Source organism: Ceratosolen solmsi, unplaced genomic scaffold, assembly GCF_000503995.2.
Source record: "Ceratosolen solmsi marchali unplaced genomic scaffold, CerSol_1.0 scaffold30, whole genome shotgun sequence".
NCBI classification, from domain to species: Eukaryota; Metazoa; Arthropoda; class Insecta; order Hymenoptera; family Agaonidae; genus Ceratosolen; species Ceratosolen solmsi.
This window is the reverse complement of record NW_011948421.1, coordinates 2319014-2337277: the sequence shown is the minus strand read 5'-3', so window position 1 is coordinate 2337277 and position 18264 is coordinate 2319014. Positions and strand designations below refer to the sequence as shown.

Here is an 18264-nt window from a genome sequence, read left to right as displayed (position 1 = left end):
TTAAAAATTTTAAAGTTACGATTTTGAAAATTCAAGTTTAATGCAGTTTGTGTTATAAAAATGTTTCATTTACATTTGATAATATTACAAAATAATAAGCAATAAATCGCTATATTCATCTGATTTTTGTAATAGTAAAATCTAATTTATCAAGATTCTTTGAAAATGTAAATAAAATTTCCGACATTTTATTACGCAAGGATATCATTACTACATATTTTTCATTTATTGTTCAAATTATCTTATTCCTTATTCACAAATTTATTTGTTTTAAATTTTATATTCCTTAGTTAACAGAACTTGCAATTAAATAATTTTTATATTAAGAAATATTTAACCTAAAAGTAATATCATTTATAATATTTATAATTGCATTATAAGTTTTTATTTACAAATAATTTTATCGGCAAAGTTTATTATTTGATTAAAAATAATTACTAGTAATCGGCTATAAAGTTTTATTTTATCATTTTTATTTTCAGATGAATTTGTTAAATGTGTAAAAGATGTATTTATTAAGATTTCTGCAAGTAAATCATTTGCTTATGTAGTATTATGAAAATTCTGTTAGTCAAAAGTATTAAAAAAGAGCAAAGTCAATATGAATAAAACAAGTATGACATATTGTCCGTTAAATGTAACATTTGATGAAATTTGGATTAATCATGGACTTTCCAAATGTTTTATGGATACTATTAGTTCTTCTATAATAGCTCTATATTTATTAATATTTGGTACAATTCAATTATGGATGTATCAACGATATGGTACTGAAATAGACTTTCGTACATTACCAAGAAGTAAATTATATATATTACAAAAGTTATTTCTATATATTATTCCATTGCTCAGTCTCCTACGAATTATATTACAAGCAACAATTTTAGATGACAAACAAGTATATGGTTACATGGTAAAGGAAAATGATAAATTATATCTTCATGAACTTTTGTTTAATATTTGTTTTATCATTTTTTTTCTTACTATTATTTCATTAAACAAGAAATTTATTAAAATCTTTTTAGATTCTTACAACAAGCGTAACAGTAATAATATATCCTTACTCAGTTTATATATTGAGTATAGAGAGACATAAATTATTACCGAGTGTCCCACCTCGTGGTCATGGTATTGTTTTACTTGGATTTTGGACACTTGCATTTATTGCAGAAAATCTTGTTTTTATCAATATTTGGAAATGGGAATGGTGGTTTAAATTGGATACGTAAGAAATTTTTTATTTTAATATACGAAACTATGTAATAAATGAAAAAGACATATCTTATTACTATATCCAGCCTTAATTGATAAATGCTTATATATTAATTTTTTAACAATATAAAAAACATTATAACAAATGAGTTATTTATGCATTTATTTTTTAAATCATAAATTATTCCTATACTATATAATTTCTATTAAAAATAAATATAAATTATTGTTTCAATATTCCAAATTTATTGTATAATTATAATATTAATTATGTATAAAAGTATTAATTTTTTAATGAAGAAAAGTTGAAATAAATTCATATTTATTAACTGTCAACTTTTAAATATCTTTAAATGTTAATTTGCTTTAAAATACCTGTAATTTATTTTCAGACTATCTGATAAAATAGAAATGATACTATTTATCTCAAGATATTGCAGTAATCTTATAATCTTCAGTCTTGGATTACATGCACCTGGAATTATTGGTAATTCACCAAGTAGTTATTATAATTTTAATGATGGATCCAATGTACGATCAAGATTTGAAAGGGTAAGTTATTAATTATTTCTTATATATCTTTATATTTTTTCTATTAATATTTTGCAGCTGTAAATTTTATTATTTTATTACTAATATTTTTATTAATAGTACTGTTTGAAATATATATAATTTATTGAAAATCATATTAAATTAATTAATTATCTTTTAATTTGTATATATTAATTGATCTTTTAATTGATACAAATATTTAATTAAAACTTGTAATTTATGTTCAAACGAAATATCTCAAAATATTATGTTTAAGAAATATATAAGTAGTTAAAATTAAAATAATTTTATATATTATTTTATATTTTATTAGTGATTCAAAATTTAAATTATGTAAATTATAATGATTTTTATTTCCTGAAATATCTTTATATCGAACAATTTGTGCTTAATATAAATTTAATGAAGCAATTATCATTAATTCATTGTAATTTTCAGCAACCAAATGGAAATGTTTCAACATGGAAAAATGGATGGTATAAGATAAAAACTCTGGCGCCCTTTCTTTGGCCAAAAACAAGTCTTTTACTTCAGCTCAGAGTGATAATTTGTTTTGCATTACTTATTATGGGCAGAATAATTAATCTTTATGTTCCTATTTATAATAAAAAAATTGTAAATAGTGTGACTGATACTCCAGGACAATTCAGGTTTACCAAATATTTAAAAAGTAGAAAATACATAATAAATTTATTTAATTGCATATAAATTGAGGAAATTTTTTTTAATTCTAGATGGGATTTGGTTTTAATTTATGTTGGATTCAAATTTCTTCAAGGAGGTGGTACTGGAGGTATGGGCCTATTAAACAATTTAAGATCATTTTTGTGGATTCGTATTCAACAGTATACGACTCGTGAGGTGGAAATAGAGCTATTTCGGTAATTTGTCGATTAATTTAAATTTTATTAACATAGTATACATATACAAAAGAGGCAGATACATTTTCCTAATTTTGTTTAGACATTTGCATAGTTTATCTTTGCGGTGGCATCTTAGTCGTAAAACTGGAGAAGTACTTCGAGTAATGGATCGCGGCACTGATTCTATTAATAATTTATTGAGCTATATTCTTTTTTCCATAATACCAACAATTGTAGATATTGTTGTAGCAGTAATATTTTTTATTAGTGCATTTAACAAATGGTTTGGATTAATTGTCTTTTTAACAATGGTTTTATATATTGGTAATGTATATTATTTGTGTAACCTTTATGTTCTACAAATATATATATGTATATGTGATAATTTCTTTTATTGTTATTATTATAAATTTAGTTGCTACTATAAATGTAACCGAGTGGCGTACAAAATTTCAAAGACGTATGAACTTAGCCGATAATGCTCAAAAGGCACGAAGTGTTGACAGTTTAATAAACTTTGAAACTGTAAAGTATTATGGAGCTGAAGCATATGAAATTGATTGTTATAGAAAAGTAATATTAAAATATCAAAATGAAGAATGGAAGTCCATGATAATTTTAAATATTTTGAATACATTGCAAAATATAATTGTCAGCTGTGGACTTCTTACAGGATCTTTATTGTGTCTTCATTTAGTTATAAACAATGAAGGATTAACTATTGGTGACTACGTTTTATTCGCAAGTTATATTATTCAACTTTATGTTCCATTAAATTGGTTTGGAACATATTATAGGTAAAACTAATCATTGTAAATGATTAATTCAAATTATGTATTAATTATATGCATTTATTAAATTGATTTTTTTTTTTTTAATATTTTATAATGAAATTGATGAAAGTTTTTAACACTTATTCATTCAAAATGTTAGAACACAAAATAGATTTTTAATTGAAAACGTCTATAATTCCTTATTGAAATATTAACTCATGATAATTTATTATATTTTTAATAGAGCTATACAAAAGAACTTTATCGATATGGAAAACATGTTTGATCTACTCCATGAACAACCCGAAGTTTTAGATACGTCAGGTGCTGAACCATTAATAATTAATAATGGTCAAATTGAATTTTCAAATGTTTCATTTGGATATATACCAGAAAAGATAATACTAAAAAATATTAGTTTTATTGCTCCCCCTGGCAAAACCGTCGCTCTCGTAGGACCTTCGGGTGCAGGAAAATCAACGATAATGCGTTTACTCTTTAGATTCTATGATATCGATGAAGGTGCCATTAGTATAGATGGACAAAATATAAAAACTGTTAATCAGGATTCTTTACGAAAAGCCATCGGTAAAATTATTTTTTATTTTTAATTTGCAAATTAATAAAAAAAACTATCGTAACTTGTTCTGTTCTTGCTTTTAAAAAACTATTTTTAATATAATCGATCGATCATTTAATAAAATATTAATAAAACTTAATAAATCCAATCGATTTAACGATCGGTAGAACTACTTTTACAATACGATTTAAAATATTCGATAAAAATATATATTTCATTATTACTACGCGAATCCTATTTAACTAAATTATAGCACATTTTTCATCCTCAATTATTGATTAATTATGTCATTCTAAAATTAAAAAATTATAGGGGTAGTTCCTCAAGATACTGTATTATTTAATAATACAATAAAATTTAATATTCAATATGGAAACATTGATGCTCCAGAAGCTGACATTATAAAAGCAGCAAAATATGCTGATATTCATGAACGAATTCTTACATTTCCAGAAGGGTATGAAACACAGGTAAATATAATTTTTTAAACTGGAAAATTTCAAGTTACAAATACAGTGTTTGAATGGTAGTAAAAAATCAAAATGAGTATATAATAAAATTTTGGAAAATTTGAAAAAATACATATATAGAATTATAAGTAATTTGAAGGCAATTCATTTTGTTCTTCATATTATTACATTTTAATAATTTAAATAATGTAAAAAATAATTACTCAATTTTTTTTAATTTTAAAGTTTTATTTTCTTACATTATACAAGAGTTTTAATTTGAACAATCACTGTACTTGGTAACTTTTAAAGAGTTAAATATTTTTAAACATTAGCGATTAAAATATTAAGGTTGGAGAACGAGGCTTAAGACTTAGTGGTGGAGAAAAACAGAGAATAGCTATTGCCCGAACGTTTCTAAAACTCCCAAAGATTGTTTTATTAGATGAAGCTACTAGTGCCTTGGATACTCAAACAGAACGTAATATACAAGCAGCACTTAATCGTGTATGTGGGAGTCGCACGTCGCTAATTATAGCACACAGGTTGTCAACCATTGTTCATGCTGATGAGATTTTAGTACTGAAAGAGGGTGAGATAATTGAACGAGGCAAACACGAGGATCTGATATCGCAGAATGGTGTATATTACAATATGTGGGAGTCACAGCTTAAAAGTGAACAAGAAGCCACTAGCAATTTGAAATATTCTTTAGAAAACAATACGAATTAAATATTTTTATGAGGAGGGATAATGGGACTGACGTTATAAATAAACTTTAGATCATTGTGTCATTTGTAGACTATAAAAATGTGTATAAAAAATTGTGTTAAATAGTACATTTAATAAAATCAGTTAAAGAGAATTATAATTTTGTATAACTTTCAAACATGGCATATTTAAAAGAGAAATATGTTTTAAAATACAATCCTCTTTCTTTTCTAACAAACAGTAATTTAAATATTTTCTCTGAAATGAAGGCATCTTAAAATAAAAACATTATTTCTTTATAAAAAAAAGATAATTATATGCATGATTCAGTTTTATCTTAATCTGTAAACATTATGTTTGTAAATTACTATGCGAAACAATCATACTACTTTATAATGTAGAAATAGAAATGCTTGAAACTAGTTTACAAAAGCAAATATAAATATGGTTTAAAATTATACAAGAGAAATTTGATATCTTATATAAAAATAGATAATTTCAAGAAATTTCAAAATCATAAATAGTTATGTCTTTATATATTAAAACTAACTTTTCAATATCAGGATTGTCAGTTACAAACTATTAGCATTTACAAATTCCAGCGGCGCTATAATCAAACATATTTAATTTTAAATGTCATAATAACTATGTCTAAATCTTTTATCAATTCGATATTGATGATAAATTAGATAAAATTAAAAAAGAATATTAAATTATATAATAAAAAATAAATTTAAATATGTTCATTTATAATGTCATTGAATAGTAAATCTAGTAATATATTATTCAGTCAATTATATGTATACGATGTGAAATATATACATTTGCCTCTGCACATTTGTGTACTGAATGCATGTATAATCGAACACATACAATGTATAATTTAATTTAATAAACAAAAATATTAAATAAAATACTCATGTTATTAAATATTTTTATTCCTTTTGCTTTCATTAAACTTTTGCCATATCTATTGATATAATTTATGACTGCTCGAGAGCATTAGCTAATGAACCATCTGCAACCCAACCAGTTTCATCCATTGGCTCTGCCATTAATTCTTCATTCTCACCCCAATAAAAGTAATAACTTGATACAAAAATAAAATTCAATATATAAAGAATCTGTTCAAATTAAATAAAAATGTAATTGTAATTTTTTTTATGAAATTTAAATAACTGAAGTTTGATTAGGATTATTAATACCTTTATTAAATCGGAATTTTCTCCCAACATTTTTAAAAATTAAAAAAGATTTTTATGTTTTTAACGTTTTCATCTACGATTTAACAGAAAAAAAATGTAGGATCAACCAAACAAATGATTAGTTGATTAGTTTACTTACATATAAAAATTCAAATATGTTCAGACTTCAGTCAGCTGTAAAACCTAACCCTAATCAAAATGCCTGCGTAAAAATGATAAAATGATAAACAGCTGTTGAAAATTGTAAATATTTTCAAAGTTCATTTTATCTTTTAATTTTACATATTGCTATAATGAATAGTTTGGGTTTAAGTTTAATTTTCAAAATGGGCTGTATATGTGCAAAAGAAACAGTAACGGTAAATGGTAGAAAATATACTATTTTGGAGCACCTTGGAGAAGGGTAATATACATTAAATTAATAATAATAATGATACTGATAAATTAATAAAATTAGATAATATATTTTTTAAGTTAATAAATTTTATTTCTAAATATATTTCACATTTTAGAGGTTTTAGTACTGTATCTTTAGTCGAAGATAGTTTATCACATAATAAATATGCAATCAAAAAAATTATATGTCATGGTCTTGAAGATCAACGATTAGCCATTAAAGAAATAGAATATCATTCTATTGTTAAACATCCTAATGTTATAGAATTAATTAATTCTACTCATCAAGGAACAGCTGATCCTGTCATTAATACAACAAGCGAAGTTTTAATTGTCTTGCCTTATTATCGTGTATGTAATCAACAATATAAATTATATATTTAAATTAAAACTCTAATAATTATGCATAAACACGTGCGCGCACACACACACACATTTATATATATATATATATATATATATATATATATGCATGTATGCATATGTTTGAATATTTTCTTTTAGAAAGGAACTTTGGCTCATGAATTAGAGATGCGCTCCAAGATACACGAATACATGAAATCGACGGATATAATAAATATATTTTTACAAATTTGTGAAGGAATTAAAGCATTTCACGAAGCCAAGCCCGAAGCTCTTGCTCATAGAGATTTAAAGACTGCAAATATTCTTTTAGATGATGGAATGTCACCAATAATAATGGATTTAGGTAATAAGCAATTCAAAATTTAGTTTTCAGTTTATTACTACAATTTGTTTAGCGATCAGAAATATTTAAATTCATTTATAATTTTTAATCTTTTAGGTTCGGTAGCACCGGCAAGAGTAAAAGTGTGTGGAAATCAAGCAGCACAATCGTTACAAGAATTGGCAGCGGAAAGATGTTCGATGCCATACAGAGCACCAGAACTTTTCAATGTTGAAAGTTATTGCATGGTTGATGAACGAACAGATATATGGGTAATTATTTAAAATACGTAAATGTTAATGTCACTAGATATATATTTTGATTTATTATATGTAAATAAATAAGTATCGAGCCTACGTCAAATCATTATTGAAAATTAAATAATTTGGTAACTTATATTTTAAAAATTAATTTAAACAAAATGTCGACATATATAAAAATATGCCCAAATAAATTTTATATATTTAAAATTAAATGTATAAAATAATTTACTTGCAGAATCAATAAATCAAATACTATTCAAAATTGTGACTAATTTTACAATAAATTCTATGGAATCAAAGATATTTTTTATTTATATTTAGTTATAGGAAAAATAGCAATATATATCTTATTATTATCATAGAATATTTATATTTTCAGTCGCTAGGTTGTATTTTGTATGCAATGTGTTTTTTTAAGTCTCCTTTTGATACAGTATATGAAAGAGGAGACAGTGTTGCACTTGCAGTTATCAGTGCAAATATAACATTTCCAGAGAGTGCGCCGTACAATGATGTAAGTGACAATGATTATATTATTAATTGTTTATACTATTATTTTGAAATGGAATATTATCATTTTATAATGTTTATATAAACATTAAAAATAACAATGCAATATATATATATATATATATATATTTTTTTTCTTCTTCTTCTTCTTCTTCTTTTTTAAATATAGATACTGTTTAAATATAACAGTTAAATGAATAGAAATAAGTTTTTAAATTTAATATACAAATACTCAGCAAAACTAATATCGTATCACATAGCATTGTACTTTAATTTATAAAACATAAATTTAACAATCATAAATTTATTACTTTCATAGAAAGGCTCTTAAAAATTCTAATTATAAAATCTTTACTTTAATGAATGACTAATCACAAATGTAACGTCTAAGGACAAATATTAAAATACATTAGTCGATATTAAAAATAATTTTATTTCAGGATATGCAAAATTTAATACTATCAATGCTTAAGGTCAATCCAATGGAACGCCCATATATTTACAGTGTGATTGAAAGTGCTCACGAAGTATTATCAAGATTAGAAGGAAGAGTTTAATTTATTAATTTCAGAAATTAACTTTTTCTTAAAAACTGTATATTCTTATTAATATAAAGTCCGTTTCTAAGTTTGAAAAGAATAATTTTTTTTTTTTTTATAGCAATAATTATATATATATATATATATATATAGTATTAAATATCATAGTGCAAATCAAATATTTATATAAAAAAGATGTTGTAAATTAGGATTTTAATGTAAAACTTAAATTATCACTTAAAATGATATATATTTAAATTAATTTCTATTAATTTCTATTAATTTCTGTAAGATTTGAAAGAAACAGATTTACAAGTACACATTAGATTTAACTATTACTTTGTACATATATATTAACTAATTAAAAATAATTAGTTACTAAAACTTTAAATTCAATAACAGAAGCTAAATATGATTTTTTAGCTAAGCACTATATATCATATGCAATTATAATTTTAATGATAACTTTACAGTTATAGATGTAAATTTTTACAGATTGATGAAAGAATTGAATATTCCTTGTCAGATCCTATTATTATTTCTAATAAAAATTTGTACGAATGACTGATTAATTGTAAAATATATTTGTAATACTACTGCAATTTAAGATTTTTAATTATGTGTTTGCATAATTGAAGTATTAATTGTAAGTAGAAATTTGCTTCGATTGTTGTAAATATTAAATTTCGTAATTTCATTTTGAGCCAAAATATTATGTTTGAACATAAATAAAACAGATCTTTGACATTAATAATGCATTTTTATTGCTTTTACATTGATTTTAAAACTAGGTATATTAATTTTTTTTATAGTAACTTAAGCTAGAAAATTTAATAAGAACATGTTGGCGAGAATGTATAAATTCATCTTACTAGAGGTTGCAAAGACTCCATCTTGGATTTAGTATCGGATTGGAAGTACGATAAGATAGAAACGAACATATTTTTTTTTATACACCTATTGAAATTTGCAAAATTATTAAAGAAATTACTTAAAGATTCTCAATTTGACAAGGCTGTAAGTATAACAAAAGCATACTTATTACTAAATGATACTTATATACTCAATTATTATTTCCTTAGTATTTACTAACTCATTTTATCCTTTTATATTCTTTAACTGAAAGCGACCTTTTATCCTTTGCTCAAAATGCTTTGATGAATTTTTAATAATTTAGTAAATTTTGTAATCAACTTTGTTTAATCTTAATCATTTTTAATTTTCAATATTTTATAAACTTGAAAATATGACACCGATGTTTTATCATATTTTATTTATGATTGTTTCTATAAAAGAACCCTAACCTAAAAATTAAACAATATATGTACATATGTATATATATATATATATATATACACATCATATTATTAGTATTTTCTATTAATTTATTTAATTAATTGTAATACTTAATAACTCGCCAGGTTCCTTCTTTTCGTAAATGAAAATTCATTCTTTAAATATAAAACTGCCTGTTTTAAATATTTATAACTGAGAACTATCATAAAAAATTTTATTTTCATTAAGTTTCATAAAGTAGTAAAACATATTCTTTTAAAACAATTAGAAAACTTTGTCTCAAAAGATTCTTAATACACAAATTAGTTATCAGTATTTGAAATGCAAATAATTTTAGATCCGATGAAAAGTTAAGAGTTATTAAATATTTAATATATCATTTCTTTCCAATCATCAGAAAAACTTTATATTCAATTTAATTGAGACCTAATTGAAATAATATAATTGATAAATTATATATATTTGATATATCTTATATCATAAGTGTATATAAGTAATTAATATATCCTTGACGAAAGAAAAATTTTAATTAAAATATCTGTTTAAAACTCACGGTATAATTGATACATATTCTTAATATAAATTACCATTCCCATACCGTTACCATTCCCATTTATAAATGTTTTCGGAAGTGTATGCTGATTTTTCTTTGTAAAATTATAAAATAATAAAATGAAGCACGAAAAATATTTTTATTAAAAATTTTAATTTAATGCTTTAGCTCAGTCAATTAAAGTGAATTGTAAAACATATTTTTATACTAAAAGTATAAACAAATTTTAACTCCCAAATTATTGTTGAAACTAACCAGTATATTTTAAACTACTTTAAAAAAAATTAGTATGCTAATTCTATCGCATGACTTTAAAAATCTGATTTTAAAAATAAATTAACATTTTAAGCCAGTGAAGAGTAAATATTTTATATAATTTCACCGATAATAATATTTCGTATACTAACAAGTTATATGTGAATTATATTTTCAAACTTATTATCATAACCGATAATGTTTAAACATTTATTAAACATAATGATAATAAACTTACATTTGTAAATCTTAATAATTCTGAATTTTAAAACGTTTTTAACCATTGTTTTTCAACGTGAAATGATTTTCATAAAAAATTGGTATATAGGTAAAATAAGTTTTTAATTTTGTAGACATAGTAATAAATTGTCCTACAATCAATTTTAACCATTGGTGTTAAACGGAAATTTATTTATTGGTTAAGAGAACAATTCAATGCCATAAGTATTGATTAACATTTATTTGTACGTTAATTTAAGTTTCAAAAACTATAGTTAACAAAATTATTTAAAATAAAACAATAAAGTTTTCACTTTTCAAACGATGTGTAGATATATTTAAGTGCCGGTTTACGCGCCATATGTACTACATACTTAAATTTCAGTCATGACATCGCAAATGTTAATTCGTTTACGCAATAATGTTAATGATTTTACGAATTCAGAAGCAGAATATAGTTATAACACATTCGCGCGCAATATAATAATATGCTACGCATTATAATAAAATTTTTGATATTATTTTCTACAAAAAAAAGCACAGCGACTTCGTTCAAAAAGAAAAAATCAAGATAATTAGCGACAAATTTGATTTCTTTAGTTTTCTAAAAATCATAGCCGTTGGTCCAAAAATGATTTAATGCATTTAACATAATAATTTAAGTTTGAAATTCCTACACTAATGTTTTACCTTTTAAAAAGTCATCCTTATATAAAACAAAATTCTAATTCGTTAATTAAGAATAATTAAAAATTTTGATTTTGATAATTGCTTCATATTTGATACTATACCGGTTTAAAAATGTTATATTCTGTTATAAATGCAGATATATAAATTCGTACATTTTAATAATGTCACCCGACTAAAATATTTTAAATAATTTGAATATTTTTATAAATAATATCAAATATTTAAAAGATTTTATAGAAATGAAATTTAAGAAAATAAAATATAATATAATAAAACAATTATTTCATTAAATACATTTTAATTTTTAATAGATATTAAATATCAAAGAATAATTACTAATCATCATATCATGTTATATATAGTTTTCTAACTTGTACTTTTCATTATTTATGTAAAATAAGAAATATAAAATTTTATTTTTATAATATTGATTTTCAATAATGAGCTGCAATAATAGTTTGATTTATTAAAGATAAAACGATTAAATTTCAACTTAATAAACAAATGTACACTTATAATTTCTAATTTGTACATGTGAAAAAATATCTTGTATTTTAATAGTTTTTCCATTTTGTTATAGTAATTTATTCATAAAATAATTTGAAAGTGGAGATTTTTGGCTTAAACAAATTATTTTAAACCACATATATTGTAATATATATGATTATGTAATATTAATTTTGATTCATTGATAATAATTAGTCGCTATACTATATCTTAAATAATATTAATTGTTTTAATTATAATTAGGATAAAAATATCCCCAAATAATATGAGATTGTACATTAGATAATACGCAAACGAGATGAAAAAAGAGTGTCACACGAATACGCCTTGTATCTTTCCATTTAAAGCATTTCATCCGCTATTTCTTCTCTCACGCTTAAAATAAGCACATATTTTAAGACAATACGTACCGGAGGTTCAAGGACGTAGCGGCTTCCATGAACAAATATATATTTATACTACTGCCTTTTCCTTGCGTTACAAATATTAATTTATGTATTAATAACGCCGGTTTTTTTTTCAATCAAAACATATATATATATATGAATGCTTAACATAGCCAGTCAGTTTATTGAATCAGTTTTGAGATATTATCGTATTTTATATAATGCATATAACAAGATAATAAGATATGTTAAAATAATAAATTTAAATTAGCTTATACTTTTTATAAGAAAAGTAAGGGGTAAAGAGAAGAGAGTGAATACACGTATTAAATTACATAGTTTTAAAAGTGGCAGATAAATTCTTAATTCTTGTATAAAATCAAACAATTACTTCCGTTTATAATTTGTTTTAATATTTACAAGTTAAAATGCTTGTTATACAAACATACATTAATAACAAATATTCACATAATAAGATATTAGTGGGTATTATATTATAATGAAATAAATGTTTACTAACTATTTAATTATAATAATTCTAATTTTACTATTTCATCGGTTGCATTATGTATTATAACATATTTTCTTATTCTTCTTAACAATAATAGCAATAATAAAATCTAATGGTTCATTTATACAATTATATCTACTTTAAAAACAAAAGTCATATCTTACCAATTGAATACGTTACCGATTTTATTATAATTTTGTAATTCAAATGAGATTATTTAAGATAGTCCAGTATATTGAAATATAAAACTATATTTTTTATTAGTATTAAATAATGCATATGTGTATATATATTTAAAAATGTATGATAATTTAATTTAATACTTGATTATTGGATTTTGCTCAGATCAATAATATATTGTCGCTTCTAACGTATTGTAAGAACACTAAGCATTTAAAAATGGAAACATTCATTATTTAAAGCAAATATATGGTATCGCAGAACGACATAGTATTCATCATATTCAATAGTAAAATTGAATAATTAATTTTATATAAATTAAAAATTAATAAAAGTTGTTACTTCAACATTATTATTTTATCGTTAAGAAGAAAAAAACAAAATATATGAAAAATATCTTTTTCTACGTTTCATTTTTCATACATTATTTTTTGTACAAAGGGAAAAAAAATTTATTTATAAAAAAGTTTCAGATTCTGTACTATATACAAAGAATATATATATAGTACTAGTGGGAAAAAATAAATTTGCAAAATAATATCTATGATTCAATATAATGCACTTTTACAAAGGACTAAATGTAACAATCGTGTATTGTTTAATACGTACATAGTGGCTTGAAATTTATATACACTATTCAAAATTGTATATACTGGATTAAATTGAAAATTTAGTTTTAATTTCATTTCAAACCGATGAGTTATGAAAAATTAATGTAAAATAAAGCTTATTGCCAGAAAAATGATAGCCCGATACAATATCATTTTAAGTAATAATCTTTTATTATCAACATTGTATCTTCGTTAAATTTAATTAGTAGATATGAAATATCTGTTTATATGAATATAATGCGATCGCTAAATTCTACAATTATTTACAGCAAAACTATATTAAATCAAATGTTAAATTATAAAAGTTAAAGTAGGATATGAGAGTTTCTATATTCTTAATCAATCGTTTTTTTTTTTTTTTTTTTTTAATTATTATGTACAATCGTTCATTAATTATTAATATAATATAATATAATAATTATAATTAAATTAAATATATTATTATAATTAAATATAATTATAATAATTGTTGATTAATATAAATTAAATTAAATTTGTTTCAAGTAATACTGATTAGATTAGTTTATCATTATTTGAATACATTATAAAATAAAAAGAAATTAAAATAAAAAATAAAATAAAAAATAAATTTATTCCTTTTAATGAAATGTTTAGTGTATTAGCTATTAGTGTATTAGATATTAAAAGAAATTCTTTCATACTAAATTGACAATGATTGATTTTTATAATGAAATTTCGATAGAATACTAACAGTAACCCTACAGAAATAATTTTGAAATAATATTGTTATTTTTTAAACATTATTAAGATTACTTAATCAAATATCAACATTTTCAACCAGACAAAAAACAATCAGCAAATAATTAAACGTTGTACAATAATAATAACAACGATATCTATTCTGCTGTTTTAAAATATGAGAATATATAAAAGACCAAAGTATCCGACACCTATAAGGAGCTCTCACTTTTGTGTGCGTGTGCGTGTGTGCGTGCGTGCGTGTGTGCGCGCGCGCGTGCAATTGATAATTAAAATTATTTAACCTGATACTAATTTGATCATGTAATTACTTAACGCGCATTATGTAATGATAATCCAAAGCTCAGATTCTGGCTTCCGATATTTTGAAGAAAGTTCATGTGGTCACGATGTGGGCTGTTACATTTTAAACGTGACTGACGTATGACAATCTCGTGTAGACTAGACTTGTGTCACGTGTGGCGTAAAAGATTAGGAGGGGCATATCAAAGGATACAACGCGAGATACAGCAATAACATTTTTCTGTACTCATTCGTGCAAATGCGTGTGAAAATCTTTATTAATGCGACTGTTAATTGAAATTTACAATCTCTGCCTTGCAATTTTAATAGGCAAAAACAGCATTGGATACGGTCTCGATTGTTCAAGCTTTGCCTACAATAATGAAATAAATTTTTTGTAATAAATTAATTAGGAATGAATTCGATTTAGACAGGCTTCATAGGCTTTATATATTCATAAACTTCAATTTGCGCACAAATGTGCACAATAGCGAACATCGATACAAAAAACGTAGACCTACAATTTTTATTCTCATTATTTATTGGGAATATAGTAATTTTACTCAATATTTCGTAACTCAATGGTCGAGTTGAATTATTTTGTAATTAAGATAACAAAAAAAAAAAAAAAAAAAAAACTTTAATTAGATTAAATATTAAATGACAAGAGAAAAGATGTGATGAAAAATTGCGACAAGCTAGAATTTAAATTCTTATAACATTTATGAATATTACTAATGTACATAAACATATATACGTACATTTAATAACATAGTTTCTAAATATTCTGTTTAAAGTTGATAGGTATTTTTTATCCTCACTTATCTATGATTGGCCGTAATTTCCTAATTTCTAAAGATTCAAAAAGACTACTAATTTGCAAGAGGAATAATAAAAGAATAGACGTCAGAATCATTCTATGCTTAACATTCAAATTCTTAATTAGCAAGATACACGATGACGTGCTTACTGAAATTGAAACTATATTTATATAGTATATATACATTTATATAAATATGCATGGTACACATAATAAGTCGGAAATGTTCACATACTTCCTCACCAACTATAATTAACGGCATCTTCATAGTTCAGCCACTAGTATGTAAAAATCAGTAATAATAGATAAATCTAAACGACGACCCAAATTGTAACGGCCATAATAACAGGCCAATTATGCGGAAGTAGCGTGTTTCTTCTATTTTATAATTATTATAATTAGCTGTAAGAAAAAAAAGTAAAGCAATGAATGTATCCATTCATAGTTTACATAATAAGGAATACAATATTTTTCACTGAGTTGGTAGTAGTATTACATCTACAAAGAAGGAAATTTTAACTATTTAAAATGATATTTATTTTAAGAATCAACCTTAACATGCCAAAATAGCAATTTGTTTTTATAAAGAATTTATGAATTTTAGAAATATCTAAATTTATTAATCTATGAAACATAATAGGAATTTTTAGTAAAATATGTCATATAAATAATTAAACAGGATTCGCATTTAACGTTTAAATCTATATTTCCATCATACTGCTTTTCCATCTGAAAAGCAGAATAACATAAAAGTATATTACTTAATAAATTAGAATTCATATTATTCAAGTAAAATTATCGATTAGTTTTTTTTTTTTTTTTTTTTTTTTTTTTTTTTTTTTCAAATACGAACTGTTTTTATCATATACTTTTATAGCACATTTTCTCATACAATTCAATAATGCTACAACAAAATATATATTCAAAGTAAGAAATATTTATTTTATTTTATTTCTTCTATAATATAAAATTATGTAAACAATTGTATTTTAATTTAATGATCATAATTTTTTAAATCGACTATTTTAAAATAGCAATATTAAAACGATCGTGACCAACTATTTTATTTCAGATATTTCTTAAATTAGGAATAAATATATATATATATATATATATATATTTAGATATTATCTTTAAAGTATGTGTTTTATATGATATTTAATCAATTCGCGTATGCAAATAATACACAGGTAATGTAATTGCATTATGAAGCTTAAACTTATCTAAATATCATACGTTTAGTAAAATTTAAACTTAATTTAAAGTTCCTTAAATCTATTTATCGTAAACCATTTCCATTTTTAAATTTTGCTTTATGCATTTCACCATTCAATTAAGTTAATTTCATTTTTTTAATATTAGTCAATTTAATGAGATATTTGTTAACAGTATTATTTTTCACTTTCATAGCTATAATAAATCATTACTCAATATATCGCTTGAACTTTTAATCACATTCTTCGTTAAATAATATTTTATATCAGTATTTAAACTTAGTAAGTTTTCTTTAAAATTCTCTAGATAAATATCAGTCTCCTTAATAATAAATGTAAAGGTTTCATGTTTATTTAACAAATAATTGCTAAATAAATTTACTTACGTATTATATTCAAAATTATAATGAGAATTTTTTTTTCTCGTAATATTTTAAAGTAATACTACAATAAAAAAAAAATGAATTATTGAATTAAACCACTGCGTATTTTTATAATCACATTTTAATTTTATCCGCGATAAAATAGGTAATGATAATATATTTTTCATATCAATTTTGATATTATACCATTTCTTGACTCCATATTTTTGTTTAACAGAAGTTGCTTTAAAAAAATATACAAATGATATTTGATATTTCGTTAGCATATTATTTAACGAAAGAAGAAATTATTTTTAAGAATCGCAATTAGATTAAAACTTTTTAACAATATCTTTAAATCTATCTTTAAATCAAACATTAAAAATAATTATTTCAATTTATAATTCAATAAAAATGAAAATATTCAATTTATAGAAAATATGGCCAAATTCAGTTTATGTAAAACAATTTTTCAATTATTGGCCTGAAACTTTTTTTCGAGTTAAGCTGCAAAATTTATAAAACATTTTTTTGCAATAATTTATGCAATTTAAACAACTGTAGTTTCATTGATGTTTAATGTTCATGAGTTAAAATTATGCTTCGTATAATAATTATTCGTGCAATAATATTTGCAAATTATAAATACACGTATGAGCGAATTATCTTCTATAAAATTTGTGAGAGTACTTCGTGCGAATCCATCCCAAAAATTTTTTTATACGCCTTAGTTAGATAATGCCATGAGGAATAATGATAATATTTTGATATATCTGTGGTAATATAATTAAGGTTAAAGAAAACTTATTAATGTCCATATTGACTTAAATTACATATATCATAAAATTTACTTGTTTTTTCTCGTGAAATCAATTTTCAACGATTTTTCTCTTAAATATTAAGATTTATTAAATTTG

The 18264-nt window shown here is 22.7% G+C and overlaps 2 protein-coding genes across 2 annotated transcripts; both read left to right on the top strand.

The window, feature by feature from the left end:
- The first annotated feature begins 482 nt into the window (after nt 1–482).
- On the top strand, nt 483–5178 carry Hmt-1 (ABC transporter ATP-binding protein/permease Hmt-1). Its single transcript, XM_011498447.1, has 10 exons — nt 483–913; nt 1026–1225; nt 1605–1764; nt 2203–2414; nt 2499–2645; nt 2728–2951; nt 3043–3424; nt 3645–3988; nt 4293–4450; nt 4781–5178. Exons 1-10 carry the CDS (start codon nt 602–604, stop codon nt 5159–5161), a joined length of 2520 nt encoding a protein of 839 aa, XP_011496749.1. The 5' UTR covers nt 483–601; the 3' UTR covers nt 5162–5178.
- A 1390-nt stretch (nt 5179–6568) lies between these two features.
- On the top strand, nt 6569–8809 carry LOC105361317 (serine/threonine-protein kinase 16). The gene is made up of 6 exons (XM_011498446.1): nt 6569–6748; nt 6858–7092; nt 7246–7450; nt 7547–7701; nt 8072–8206; nt 8643–8809. The coding sequence occupies exons 1-6, from the start codon at nt 6639–6641 to the stop codon at nt 8757–8759; spliced, it is 957 nt and encodes a 318-aa protein (XP_011496748.1). The 5' UTR covers nt 6569–6638; the 3' UTR covers nt 8760–8809.
- Nucleotides 8810–18264: the final 9455 nt, after the last annotated feature.